At 36.4% G+C, this 15,831-nt stretch overlaps 1 protein-coding gene across 1 annotated transcript in view; it reads left to right on the top strand.

Annotated features, from left to right (window-relative positions):
* The first annotated feature begins 488 nt into the window (after window positions 1-488).
* LOC142230124 (uncharacterized) overlaps window positions 489-15,831 on the top strand; it is a 74,459-nt gene continuing 59,116 nt past the window's right edge. Inside the window, exon 1 of the mRNA XM_075300758.1 lies at window positions 489-2,061. Coding sequence (XP_075156873.1) covers window positions 590-2,061 — 1,472 coding nt within the window. The 5' untranslated portion in view covers window positions 489-589. The remainder of the gene's footprint in view (window positions 2,062-15,831) is intronic.

The following is a 15,831-nucleotide window of genomic DNA, read 5'->3' as shown; positions in this document are numbered from 1 at the left end:
TTTCACATTGTATCCAAATGAAAATAAAACACAAATGATTTGGAATGTTACACTCATAGAAAAAAGTCTGCAAAAAATAGCAGTTGGTGGTGTTTGATAAGATTTTAAACAATTTGTAAAACAGTTAAAATTTTTACCCAAGAGATGGAACTGATGATAAGATATCTGAGTGGCAAGATATCTTCAAAGATCGTTTGTTTGCCGTTATAATTTAATTTAAAAAAAAATCCAGTTTTTTAAGAAAGATATATTCTAAATATATTGTTTTTATTTGGGTTACACTAGCCTCAGGTGTAACATTTTTTTACAGCCAAATTAGAAAACTGTTTAAGGATAATTGAGCAAACATTGACTGTTTCCCTTTTTCAGCAGACTTTTTAGCAGATTTGATTTTTCTGTTAGGTCTAACTAACAAAGTTCTTTGAGTGTAAAACAATTAAATTCATCTTTCGTTTTTTTATATAACATCCATTTAATTTCTAGAATGAAATCGAATCAAAGAAAATTATAAAGTTAACCAGTGTATACGATTTCCCGTACGGTGAAACGGATAAAATTGTGATAATAACTCTGCCAAAAGAGATACGAAATGTCCAAGTCGAACGCCGATTTTAGTGCGTTCGACTTTAATGATAGCTCCGATAATTCCGATGTTGAAACACGTGGCCCTTTTCTGAGTCGTGTCGGTCTAAATAGTGGCAGTGCGAAGAGCAGCAATCTTGGTCATACCAATGGCAATGGCAGTAAATCCAACAATAGCTCCAACAACAGCAACAACTCAGGCGCACATAGCAATCAACATAATAACAACAACACCAGCAACAACAATTCTCAAAAACTGAATTCCAATCATTTATCCAGTAGTGCTTCCAATAGCAGTGCTTCAAGCAGTGAAGATGAAGCTGATCCTAATGATGAGGAACATAATGCAACTGAAAATCAAAGGCAACAACAGCAACAACAAAAACAACAACAGCAGCAGCAACATCAACAGCTGCAACAACAACAACACCAACAATTGCACGAGGTCATTAATGGTGGAGGGCGCATTAATAATCCTCCTGATGATGAGGATAATAACAGCAATAGCAGCACAAGCAGTACTAGCTCCAGTGGTAGTAGTACCAATGATGAGACCAGAGGCAATACAGAAGTCACCGGAGGCAATATTGGCAATGCCAATGGCTCCAATGTTCAACAGTCGCATAATTCAGAGGCCTTGTTAATGGCCGCCATGGGCACTAACGGTGGTGGGGGTGGTGGTAGTGCCCAGCAGCAGTCACAACAACCGCCTTCCATTGGACAAACATCAGCCCTAAATGCCCCCTCATGCACATCGTCCCAAGGTTCACAATCGCAATCAAGCCAACAGCATACCGCGAACGGTCTGTCAGATCACACTTCGGCCACGGCCAATATTGATGGCAATGCCCGCGATGGTAGTGGCGCCACCCACCTTGATGGTTTAGCCTCTGGTCTGGCTAATGAATCGAACACCACCCCGCTCTACAATACCAACAACAGCAATTGCAATGTGAATAGTTTGCTGGAATCGACACTAGCTGCCGCTGCTAACAATCACAGCCAGAATAATGGTCACTCCAATGCCAGTAATAGCAACTGTAACGAAATCATTCGGAGCAGTAGTAGTGCCAGTTTAAGCAATGCTGGCAGTCATGCTGGCCTAAGTGCAATCACAGGTTTAGGTCTTGGTGTTGGTAGTGGTGGTGGTGGCTGCGGTGCCGGTGGTGGACTAGGTCTAAGTGGAATTGGTGGTGGTTCGAATAGTGGTGCTGGAGGTCTTGGAGGAGCCAATGGAGGGGGCCTAGGTGGTGGTAGTCTTAGTGGGCCACCAACCTCTGGCAATGCTGCTAGTCTTGCTCATGCAGCTGCCGAACGCAAGAAATATCGCCATCAAAATTTCAGCAAAAACATCTACATTGGCACAAAGAATGCCGAGAAATGGGAGTATATGCGTACGCGTCTTCAGTTCAAGAACGATGTGGAATTTGTGGCGTATCTTCTAAATTTGGCTGACAATGATCCGGAACGATTGGCAAAGTAAGTACAGGCTCTTGGGTATTGTATATCATAAATAGATATTATAGATTTTTCCACTTCCTTTCCTACACCAATCATTACATTACATTGAATTGATTGAAAAATTTATTGAATTAAATAAGTACCAAATTCTCAGAATATGTTTTAGACTGAGTCTCAGTTATTTTAAAAATTATTTCTTTAAATCAAAAATGTTTTTCTTTACTTTAAAGAAAATTCTCCTCGCTTCAAAGACATGCGACCTTAACGGAGGGCCGTAAATTTCTAAATATTTGTAGACACAAGTCTAAAAGACAAAGTCGAGTTTTTGTAATATTCGAAGTCGACTAATCGGCTCTACATTTTTTGCAAACTTAGTTGCTGACTAATCGACTTTAAAAAAATCAAATTTTAATTAAAAAGGCAATTAGATTTAGACCCTTTGGTGTTGAGATAGGGATGAAAATTCAAAAATCGATTTTTAAAGCTTGAAAAGTGGAAAGTTCAATATTCCAAAGCAGACTTATCGAAATGTTTTAAAAGTCAAATAGTCGACCTTACAATGCCTATGCTGAGAACTCATCAAAAAATCGAAATCCGCGACTGCAAAATTCGATATATATTCTTGATCAGGGAGACTTTCTAAGACGATATAGCCATGTCCGATTCGTGTTTTGTTTGCTGGCAGATTAAGTTCGAAGATGGGTCCGTGTTTTTATATATCCCCCCATAGGTTAGCTTCAGTATAGTGGCAGCCCGCTTTGTCAGTCCGTTGTGATGCCTCAGTGTTGAACTTATCTCTTATTACTGAGGGCTGCTGATTCTATGTTTAGCTCGACGACAAGGGACACTCAGAAATAACACCAGCATTATTGAGAGCGGATAAACCACCGCTGAAAAACTTTTTGGTGTTTGGTCGAAACTGGTAATGACCCTTTGTATGTAAGTCGGGCATGCTAATCATTGCAGCACGGTGCCTCGCATATAAACCAACCCCCTATTTGTAAGTTTCATCCGATTTTTGTAAAATTGGTGTATATCGGTCCATGTTTGTTATAGCCCCCATATAAAGGGTGATACGGTCAAAATTTGCTCAAGGGAAAACGCGTGTAAATCGGTGAAATCGTTTATTTAAAAAATCAAATTAAATTTCTTTTTCAAGTTCAATTAGTATAAAATTCAGGAAAAATATTCAGTTAGGCTTTCGCTTTTCCAAATCCGAATTACCGGGCCTCACGCTTGAAAGCCAGTTTGCCTTGAACTGCCGCTCGCCCTTAGCAGTTTTTTGGTCTTCTTTAGGTTCCGCTTGACAATAGCCCAGTATTTCTCAATTGGGCGGAGCTCTGGCGTGTTGGGAGGGTTCTTGTCCTTGGGAACCACCTGCACGTTGTTGGCGGCGTACCACTCCATGGCCTTTTTACCGTAATGGCAAGATGCCAAATCCGGCCAAAACAGTACGGAACAACCGTGTTTCTTCAGGAAAGGCTCTTTCACGTAAATTTCTTGGTTGACAGTCCCGAAAGCTATGAAAATGCTGCTTTTCAAGCCACAGGTACAGATGGCTTCTCAAACCAGATATTTCTTTGCGAACTTTGACAGTTTTATGTGCTTGAAAATATCTGCTACCTTTTCCCTTCCTTTTGCCGTATAAAACTCCTGTCCCGGAAGCTGCTTGTAGTCGGCTTTGACGTAGGTTTCGTCGTCCATTACCACGCAGTCAAACTTCGTCAGCATCGTCGTGTACAGCCTCCGGGATCGCGCTTTGGCCGTCGTATTTTGTTTATCATCGCGATTTGGAGTCACTACCTTCTTGTAAGTCGATATTCCAGCTCGTTTTTTGGCTCGATGCACGGTTGTAGACGATACACCCAGCTTATTTGCGGCATCTCGGAGAGAGAGGTGGGGGTTTCGCTTGAAACTACCGGCAACTCTCTTTGTCGTCTCAGCGGCTTCCGGTTTTCGATTTCCCCCCGATCAAGACTTCCTGGCTGTCGACAAACGTTCCCCAAACACTTTAATTACATTTGTAACGGTTGATTTGGCAACTTTTAGCGATTATGCCAGCTTTGCGTGCGAGTAGCTCGGATTTTCACGATGCGCGAGCAAAATTTTGATACGCTGCTCTTCTTGCTTGGACGGCATTTTGACAACTGAAGAGTGAATTCCAAAATCAAAATAGGAGCAACATTCTACACACACACACCTTCAAAATGAGGGGTGTTCAGGTTTTTTAAATGCAAAATTGAAAGAAATACGTCAAGTTTATATTGACCAAATTTTGACCGTATCACCCTTTAGAACGATATCTTGATTTGAGTTCTTGGGCTTCTAGAAGCCGCGATTGTAATACGATTTTCCTGAAAATATACATCTAAGGGAATTTTAGATTCGAAAGTAGATGTACTGAATTTGGTGTGTATCGATCCAATTTATTGGTAGAGGCTCCATATAAGCCGATCTTCCAATTTGATTTCTTTGGCTTCTAGAACCCTTAACTTTTATTAGATTTAAGAGGCTCCGGAAGTCAAATCTGTGGATCGATTTATATGGGGGCTATATATAATTATGGAGCGATATGGACCACTTTTTGCACGGTTGTTAGAAAGCATATGCGTGAAATTTCAACCACATCAGATTAAATTTGCTCTTCCAAGAGGACGGGGACCATAATTAAAACAGGTCCTATATGGCCCATTTGCAATTCAACATGTGGAGAAAATTCAAAGAAAAAGTGAAAAATAACAACATTCCACCATTCCGGATACTTGGCTTGGATATGGGTCCGTTTGATGTGGATCATTGTCGCACAGTTTTCGATGCAGCAAATATACATGGATTGCTTCACAAGCCTTGTAAATTACACGCTCCATGTTCCATAGTGATGGCAATGACTATGGCGACAATAATGATGACGCTAGCAAGGCAAAGGTGCACAGTGGTAACTCGGACTACTATACTATACTCAAAAGACCATATGGGCATCTGGAAATCGAAATACGAGCATTATCCGCCGTCCGCATAACAGTTTTATTAGTCCAGTGATGTCGTCATACAACTTTTCGAGACAAATGTACACCATTCGAATAGGATCGAAGTTTGGATACGTTATAAGAATCCATTCAGATACATACAATTTGTACGAATCAAAGTATAGTTCAAACGTTGTATAAGTTATAATCTGTAGATCACAACCTTCGAAGCGAAATATTCTCGTCCTCCGAGTAGTACATTATAGGGTGCAAAAGTCAACAATCGAATTTTTGGCTAATAGAAAGTCAAAGCAGACTATTTAGGGGCTCTATATTTGGCTCAAATATTTGTTTTAGACCACAATAGATTCTTATAAAATTTGGTAAGAATAGAGAAAGATTGAGATATAGCTGTCATATACATATATTTTACATCAGAAACTAATCCATAATTTAAACCCGATATACTTTAAATTTTGCATAAATATTTGTGCGAAATTTCTCGATTTAATCCATATAACTATCCGGCAACATAAATCGGAAGTTGTACCACAAAGATCGAACACAAGATCGAAAGATCCTCCATCCGATCAGAGAAAATCAATTAAAAAGAAAAAGACAATGAAATTAAAATAAAAAATTTCGCTTCATCATCGATTTCAACCTGTGCCGTTACCCGGCAAGGTTAGGTTAGGTGGCAGCCCGATGTATCGGGCTCACTAAGACTATTCAGTCCATTGTGATACCTCATTGGTGAACTTCTCTCTTATCACTGAGTGCTGCCCGATTCCATGTTAAGCTCAATGACAAGGGACCTCCTTTTTATAGCCGAGTCCGAACGGCGTTCCACATTGCAGTGAAACCACTTAGAGAAGCTTTGAAACCCTCAGAAATGTCACCAGCATTACTGGTGACATTCCGCTGAAAAGCTTTTTGGTGTTCGGTCGAAACAGGAATCGAACCCATGACCAAGGCGGGCATGCTAACCATTGCACAACGGTGGCTCCCAATGTGGGTCCTATGTTTAATAAATTAAATTATGATATAAATACCCATCACAATATGAGCAGATACTAACATTCTTCATTATATGTATTTAAAAACAAGTAACGAAAGTTCGAAGTTGGACGGGGCTCATTGTGGTATACCCTTCAACACCTTCAATTATTGATACCATCTCAAATCCTTCAAAATTTTGTCCGACTTCTACAAAATCACTAGACTTAAGATTTAAATCGGCCAATGCCTTGGTGCAGGGTACAAATATGGGAAATATTTATCAATTTTTAGATACGTATTAGAAATATAGGAAAATTTTAGTCAATTATACCAGTTTTCGGCTTAGCAGTGCCGATGTTACAAGGAAAATGTGGGTATCTTGGCCATTTTTACCCAAATCGGAATTCGACATATATGGGGGCTTTGTCCAAATCTGAGCTGATTTTGACCAAATTTGGCACACATTTCTAAAATGCTAATTGTACTCTCTGTCCAAAATTTCAAGTAAATCGGAGTAAAATTTTTACCTACGAAAATCATAGGAGTCTAAATCGGGCGAACGATATATGGGGGAGCTATATCTAAATCTGAACCGATTTCAACCAAATTTGGCATGCATAGTCAAAATTTTAATTTTACTCCCTGTGCAAAATTTCAAGTACATTGGATTAAAACTCTAGCTGGAGCCATATACCATAAGTGCATATCGGGCGAAAGATATATATGGGAGTTATATATGCACACAGAGAAGGAATATGATCACCTCAAACATGTTTCAAGAGCATAATGTTATTTTTGCACGGTGACCATGCTACATGTTTATCGCAAAAATGTTGTTGTTTCGCCAAACATAACATGTTTTCCGAAAACATATACATAATTTCCGAAAAAATAACATGGTTGCAATAAAAATGTTACATGGTCACCATCCAAAAATGACATTTTGCTCTTGACACATATTTTAGGTGATCATCACAATGGACTGAATAGTCTAAGTGAGCCTGAATCTTAATCGGGCTACCACTTTAACCTAGGTGATCATATTCCTTCTCTGGGTGTGGATCTAAACTGATTGTGACCAAATTTGGAGTGCATAATTAGACTCTTAATTCTACTACCTCTGTTGTCCTAAATCGGAGAACAATTTCGGCCTCTGTAGTCATAGGAATGTAAATCGGGCAAAAGATTATCAAAATCTGAACCAACTTTAGTCACACTTGACTGCACTATAAAATCAGTAAGAAATAAAATTTTGACCAAATTTTCTATAGTAATAAAATTTTGAGAAAATGTTCCATAGAAATAAAATTTTGACATAATTTTCTATAGAAAAAAATGACAAAATTTTTTATAGAAAAAAAAAAATTGACAAAATTTTGTATAGAAAAAAATTACAAAATTTTCTGTAGAAATAAAATTTTGACATTTTCAATAGGAATAAAATTTTGACAAAATTTTCTATAGAAGTAAAATTGTGACAAAATTTTCTTAAAATAAAAAAAAAATAAAATAAAATCGTTGGTTCGAAATAATTCAAACAAATTTTTATGGTGGGGGGCTTTAAAGTGGATTTATTCCCATCTGTCCAATTCCCATCTAGTCTAACATTCTAGGAAACATAAAATAATTTCCATAATTGGAGGTTGCGTTTCGTTTACAGTCATACCGTACATTGTCGAATGAATAACACAACGGAATCTAATTTACATAAAAACTTTTTTAGTTACAAAAATGTGCAGTGTTTAAAAAAAAATAGATAAGCTGGAGTCGGAGTCGAGCAAAATTTTTACGACTCCGATTCCAGCAAAATCTTCAGACTCCGACTCCACAGCCCTGGTTTAAACAGAGTACGAATTAATAAAATGGTACAAATTATGTGATTAAAAATTAAGTGTCGGCTGTTGAAATGGTGGACATCCGTCCTATAATAAGCCCAAGTAAAATTCATTGCTTCTACCCCAATTTTGCACCACTTCCAGATGCAAAAAGGACATTTTCACAACTTTTTTGCGACGCTTTTTTGCTGGGTAGGCATTTGCACTTCCATGTAAGTTCCTTTGAGAAGGTAGTACTATCGATATGTGCACTGAAAAAAGCATGTCCTGTTCCAAAGATTTTGTCTTCACACTAATGATTTTGGCATTGATTCCGAACCAAAGAAGCCCAGTTTAGGACACAATTTCCTTTTAAATTAGAGTTTCTCGTACTTGATTCTTGATACGAAATAAATTGTAATTTTTCGTTTTTACAGCTTTCTTCTGCATATTCTGCCAAAGTCTTTTAAAAACGTGATAACGACAACTTAAATTTCCAAATTCAGACTTTACTTCCAGTAGAAATTATGTTTTATTTATTTATTATATAAATAAATAGAAATTATGTTTCAAGTAAAAATATCTTTAAATCAAAGTGTTGAGAAATATGTCCTACTTTTGAACACTTTTTTTCTTTGTAATCAAGATGCAAAAAGACAACAAATTTAAAGATGATTTCATTAATTTTAATGAATTTTTCTGAATTATTAAAGTCAAGTTGACCTTAGTCAAAAAAAAATTCTTTCCTATTATGATATCCATTTTAAAATGGAATCTCTTAAATATAAGAACAAAACGACTTCATTGAAAAATTTATCGACTTTTGAACAAGGAAAAAACTTTATATCGGAGAAATTCGTCTTCTCTGCTAAGCAAAATTCGCGTTCTTATTTTAAGTTCATGGTGGCTTTTGGCCTCACGACAATATTTTTTTCAGTGTGATTAATTAACAAATCGGAAAAGTTTGGGAAGGAGATGTTGTTTTTATCCCTAGGACAATAACATATACAAACCCTCCCATCTCTGAATCTATAAGCAATTCGGCACTCCAACTGCTGACTGAAAGGTTGACCGGATTGATGAGGTGGATGACCCAATACGGCTGATGATGTTTATACTAGGATAAGTCGCTTAGATACGTTAGGTAAGGTATAATGACAGCCCGCGAGTTATTGTGATACCACAGTGATAAACTTCTCAATTAGTTCTGATCGGAATAGAAGTTATGCCTTGTTCCTGTATATTGAACGAAACCCCATACGAAAGAAAGACAGTACCCCATGTCCCGAAATTCGGAATCGCAAGAATTTACTTCTCTCACAGCGTCAAAATAGGGATACTCGCGGATTTAAATTCAATTCTAATTTGATCTTCTCATTAAGGAGAACTATATTGCCAATTTTTACGTTTGTACGTATTAGGATTAAGAAAATATCGGGAAAACGAAAATTTTACGATTTGCGATCCCGAATATCGAAACATGAGGGAGTCACTAGAATTCGAATGAATTTGGGGTTTCCTATTTTTGAAAGTATCTTTTGTATGCACGCAAAGAAAAAAAAAACGTTTGGAAAACGTGTACCGAAAACGTTTTTCTTTTGTTAGAGTTTTTCGAATTGCTTCGAAAAGTATACACTTTTATCACCAAAAAAAACGTTTGTTACAAAATGTTTATTTTTTAATAAAAAGAGTTATTTTTGAACCAACAACACAGTCCATTTCGTTTATATCAAACACTGTTCTTTTCTGACTTTAGGTTTTTAATAAGACACATTTTACAGTTCATAGTAAAAATTTAATATAGTAGAATGTAATGTTGAACATTTTTTCGGAATCTTCCGACCATATCTGGAATATATGTAAAAAAAAAAACTTTGGTCGAAGCAGGGATCGAACCCACGACCCTTGGCATGCAAGTCGGACGTAGCAACTACTGCTCCACGGTGCCCAACTAAATGTATTTTTCTGTTAAATAAACTTTGTTTAATCGGCTCGTGGGCGCCGCAAGCTATGCAATATAAATATAACTTATATGGGTAATTGTCTATTGATGACAATAACGGCTACGTAGCTCAGTGGATAGTGTGTTGGCTTACAAATTGCATGGTCCGCGGTTCGATTCTCCGTCCAGGCGAAAGGTAAAAAAATTTTAAAAATTTATAAAATCGTATAATTTCTTCTAAAGGGTGATTTGTTAAGAGCTTGATAACTTTTTTTTAAAAAAAACGCATAAAATTTGCAAAATCTCATCGGTTCTTTATTTGAAACGTTAGATTGGTCCATGACATTTACTTTTTGAAGATAATTTCATTTAAATGTTGACCGCGGCTGCGTCTTAGGTGGTCCATTCGGAAAGTCCAATTTTGGGCAACTTTTTCAAGCATTTCGGCCGGAATAGCCCGAATTTCTTCGGAAATGTTGTCTTTCCAAAGCTGGAATAGTTGCTGGCTTATTTCTGTAGACTTTAGACTTGACGTAGCCCCACAAAAAATAGTCTAAAGGCGTCAAATCGCATGATCTTGGTGGCCAACTTACCGGTCCATTTCTTGAGATGAATTGTTCTCCGAAGTTTTCCCTCAAAATGGCCATAGAATCGCGAGCTGTGTGGCATGTAGCGCCATCTTGTTGAAACCACATGTCAACCAAGTTCAGTTCTTCCATTTTTGGCAACAAAAAGTTTGTTAGCATCGAACGATAGCGATCGCCATTCACCGTAACGTTGCGTCCAACAGCATCTTTGAAAAAATACGGTCCAATGATTCCACCAGCGTACAAACCACACCAAACAGTGCATTTTTCGGGATGCATGGGCAGTTCTTGAACGGCTTCTGGTTGCTCTTCACTCCAAATGCGGCAATTTTGCTTATTTACGTAGCCATTCAACCAGAAATGAGCCTCATCGCTGAACAAAATTTGTCGATAAAAAAGCGGATTTTCTGCCAACTTTTCTAGGGCCCATTCACTGAAAATTCGACGTTGTGGCTCGTTAGTAAGTCTATTCATGATGAAATGTCAAAGCATACTGAGCATCTTTCTCTTTGACACCATGTCTGAAATCCCACGTGATCTGTCAAATACTAATGCATGAAAATCCTAACCTCAAAAGAATCACCCTTTACATTGTTTGTATTACAGAAAAAGGTGCTAAGAACTAAAAAACTTCGTGGAAGTGAGAAAGATGTGAGGGAAAATGCAATTTGCTAGAAGAATTTTTTTTGAGTTAGTCTTTATGAAATTGTTTTTACATCCTGGAAAAGAATAAACGTTTATCACAAAAAGTATATACTTTTCTTCCAAATACACTTCCTTTCAACGAAAAGCAAATGAGAAACGAACTTTGTTTGTCTAAAATTTCGTTTAGGAGGAAAGAATCATTTTTTTGCGTGTGAAAATACATTCACTCAAAAAAAGGTGAACTTCTATTTCACTAAAGCCAATTTAAATTTATTTTATTTCCTGGAATTTTTATGTTTCGAGAAGATTTCCTTTATTCTAATAATTTTTTGCGTATGTTAGTTACATGAACTAAAAAAAAAAACGAGAAAATATTATACACAAATGAATCATAAAGATTTACTAAACTCGTACACCTGTATTGAAAATTTTGCAAAAAATAATTTGCAATAAATAATTTTGTTGCAATAAAAATAAGTTAAATATGTACCAGAAATATACACCAACTATCCCATTTTAAGGGGTGATTCTTTTGAGGTTAGGATTTTCATGCATTAGTATTTGACAGATCACGTGGGATTTCAGACATGGTGTCAAAGAGAAAGATGCTCAGTATGCTTTGACATTTCATCATGAATAGACGAACGATCTGCCACAACGTCGAATTTTCAGTGAATGGGCCCTAGAAAAGTTGGCAGAAAATCCGCTTTTTTATCGACAAATTTTGTTCAGCGATGAGGCTCATTTCTGGTTGAATGGCTACGTAAATAAGCAAAATTGCCGCATTTGGAGTGAAGAGCAACCAGAAGCCGTTCAAGAACTGCCCATGCATCCCGAAAAATGCACTGTTTGGTGTGGTTTGTACGCTGGTGGAATCATTGGACCGTATTTTTTCAAAGATGCTGTTGGACGCAACGTTACGGTGAATGGCGATCGCTATCGTTCGATGCTAACAAACTTTTTGTTGCCAAAAATGGAAGAACTGAACTTGGTTGACATGTGGTTTCAACAAGATGACGCTACATGCCACACAGCTCGCGATTCTATGGCCATTTTGAGGGAAAACTTCGGAGAACAATTCATCTCAAGAAATGGACCGGTAAGTTGGCCACCAAGATCATGCGATTTGACGCCTTTAGACTATTTTTTGTGGGGCTACGTCAAGTCTAAAGTCTACAGAAATAAGCCAGCAACTATTCCAGCTTTGGAAGACAACATTTCCGAAGAAATTCGGGCTATTCCGGCCGAAATGCTCGAAAAAGTTGCCCAAAATTGGACTTTCCGAATGGACCACCTAAGACGCAGCCGCGGTCAACATTTAAATGAAATTATCTTCAAAAAGTAAATGTCATGGACCAATCTAACGTTTCAAATAAAGAACCGATGAGATTTTGCAAATTTTATGCGTTTTTTTAAAAAAAAAAGTTATCAAGCTCTTAACAAATCACCCTTTACATACTGATCGCCTTTAATTTGCTTCCTGAGTCCATCTACACGGACGAAAAAATACTGTTTTTCAAATGTTTGAGTGTGAAAATTATATGTTTGGAACTCAAATTTCTTAACACAATATTTTGCAAGCATATAATGTTCATAAACTAGCATAACATGTTTGGGACATATATGTTAATATATTAGAACATATTATGTTTGGGACATAAAATGTTTGTAAATATAACATGCTTAGATGCAAACATATATTAATTCAGATATAGCCTATTAACATATATGTGTTTAGAAAGAGAGACCAAGAGAGTATGCTGCAAGTAAAATAATAGAAGTAACCAATTGGTGCCTTAAAAATATATCCACACAAAGAAAATTGCATTCAAAATTTTTTTTCTACCAGTATATGCCCTAAGGTAATGTTTGAATAATACAAACAATATTTTGTTTGCACCAATCCTGAAAATAAATATGCTTGAATCTAAATGTGTTTGGGGTATATGTTACAGAAGCGATTTTTTTGAGGGTGTAGCTATGGTGTTTCGTAATTTTATCCACCCATTTTTCGTGCCAAATGTAGGAAGTTAGAAATAAATTTAAATAACGCTTCCACATAAACCTCATAGTTTGTTCACAAACTACTCAATTTGGAATGGCGTCTTATTAAAGAAAACCAAATTCGGTAGATGCACGGACGAAAAAGACTGTTTTTCATATGTTTGGGTGTAAAAATTATATGTTTGGAACTCAAATTTTTTAACACAATATTTTGAAGTGCAAGCATATAATGTTCACAAACTAGCATAACATGTTTGGGACATATATGTTAATATATTAGAACATATTATGTTTGGGACATAAAATGTTTGTAAATATAATATGCTTATACACAAACATATATTAATTTGGAAATAGCCTATAAACATATATGTGTTTAGAAAGATAGACCTAGAGAGTATGCTGCAAGTAAAATAATGGAAGTATCCAATTGGCGCCTTAAAAGTATATCTACACAAAGAACATTTTTTACTACCAGTGTATGCCCTAACATAATAACATATGTTTGAACAATACAAACAATATTTTATTTACACCAATCCTGAAAATATATATGCTTGAAGCTAAATGTGTTTGGGGTATATGTTACAGAATCGATTTTTTTTTTTGAGTGTGTGGCTACTTTAGTGCAACTCCTTGCCTCTTTCCATATATTTGTACATCGATGAAGTCTTGCAATTTTGAAATGACTTTAGTCCAAGTTCGTTTTTCAATAGGTGTTACATCTGTTTTCGCGATATATACAGCTCACAAGCAAGTTTTCTATCACTGCGACATGGTGTTGTTAGCTTTTGTCGTCCACTTTTTGGATGTAATGCAACACTACCAGTGCCACGGTAACCAGCAATGGTACGAGAAACAAACGGTTTATTCACATTAGACCATGTGGGTTTCCAGGCAAATATAAAGCGTTCGCACTATCACCCTTGAATAACTTTATTTCTGAATGCAGTAGATCAAAATGCTTTTGTAATCTTGTAAACAATAAAAAGAACTGTCACTGAAAAAATTGTCATCTGTCAGACGAGCAGTTTAGTATATGAGGGCTACATTAAAATACATACAAATATAATTGATGTTTAATAGTCTTTATATGGCCAAAAAAAAACCCCTTTTTGGCAAGTCAAGTGAAAATTTCGGTTTCTACCCTTAGAAACTAGAAACCCTCCAGGGAACTTAAGCCAATGTTAGTTCATAGAAAGTTTTTATACCCTAAACCACATAGTGGTCAGGGTATAATAAGTTTGATCGGCCAAAAAATATGCCTACCAGAAATATTGATTTTAGACCCCATAAAATATATACCGATCGACTCAGAATCACCCCCTGAGTCGATCTAGCGCTTGGTGTCCGTCCGTCCGTCCGTCTGTCCATGTATTTGTTGTTCACAGGATTCCGGTCGCAATTATTAACCGATTTTGATGAAATTTGGTACAGGGAGTTTTTTGGGCACAAGGACGAACGCTATTGAATTTGGAAGAAATCGGATCAAATTTAGATATAGCTCCCATATATGTATCGCCCGATTTCGACAAATGGGGTCACGTTGCGCGTTTTTTCAAACGGATCGTCACCAAATTTGGCAAAAGGTAATCTTTTCCATCGCCCTTCAAGTCTGCAAAATTTCATCCAAATCGGTTCAGATTTAGATATAACTCTCATATATATGTATCGCCCGATTTTCCCAAATTTGGCCACAAAACCTTTATTTATTAACCGATCTTACTCAAAGTTAGCTACATATAATCTTCTATAGCAATAAATATATGTGCAAAAAAAATCATGGAAATCGGTTCAGATTTAGCTATAGCTCTCATTTCTAAATTTGGCCATAAAACCCTTATTTATCAACCAATCTTACCCAAATTTGGCTAAATTTAGTCTTCTATAGCACTAACTATATGTGCAAAAAATCATCGAAATCGGTTCAGATTTAGATATAGCTCCCATATATACGTATAGCCCGATTTTCCCAAATTTGGCCATAGAACCCTTATTTATTAACCGATCTTGCTAAAAGTTGGCTAGATCCAGTCCTCTATAGTACTAATTATATGTGCAAAATTTCATCGAAATCGGTTCAGATGTAGATATAGCTCCCATATATGTATCACCCGATTTTGAAAACTTCGCCCCTAATAACCTTATGTTTGACCATACAGGCCTCATTTCTTAATTGATCTTACTCAAATCTTGCACAAGGTAACCTTTTGTAGTATTAATCAAACCCGCAAAATATTATGCAAATTGGTTCAGATTTAGATATAGCTTCCATATATATGCATCGCTCGATTTTCCCAAATTTGACCATAGTACTCTTATTTATTAACCAATGGTACTCAAATTTCAAATTTTGATGTACTAGCCGATCGTACTTGTAGCTCTTACATAAGAATATTGCTCGATTTTTACAAATTTGTATTTATTACCCACACTAATTTAACGATCTTCTCTTTTTTAATAATGGGTTCAATATTAGTGGCATACTAAATCCGTAGGTGCAATATCAACACAGCCAGTGTTGCTAGAAGTAGGGGAAATCCACTATATGTAGGGGTTTTCTAATATTTAGCGTCTTGTAGGGACGTAGGGCCACAATGTAGGACATTTTCACTCAACACAATTTGTAATAATTTTTACATTTTGGTGGCTCTAGAGGAGGAAATTAGAAGCCGGCAAGGCTTGATCTTTAACAATGTGTGGTAAACTTTATTCCTGTAGAAAATTTTGTCAACAGTTTATTTCTATAGAACATTTTGTCAAAATTGCATTTCTATAGAAATTTTTTTCAAAATATTATTTCTATAAAAAATTTTCTCAAAATTTTATTT

This window comes from Haematobia irritans, chromosome 3 (assembly GCF_050003625.1).
Source record: "Haematobia irritans isolate KBUSLIRL chromosome 3, ASM5000362v1, whole genome shotgun sequence".
Classification (NCBI taxonomy): Eukaryota; Metazoa; Arthropoda; class Insecta; order Diptera; family Muscidae; genus Haematobia; species Haematobia irritans.
Note: the sequence above shows the minus strand (reverse complement) of the source record. Positions and strands in the feature narration are given on the sequence as shown.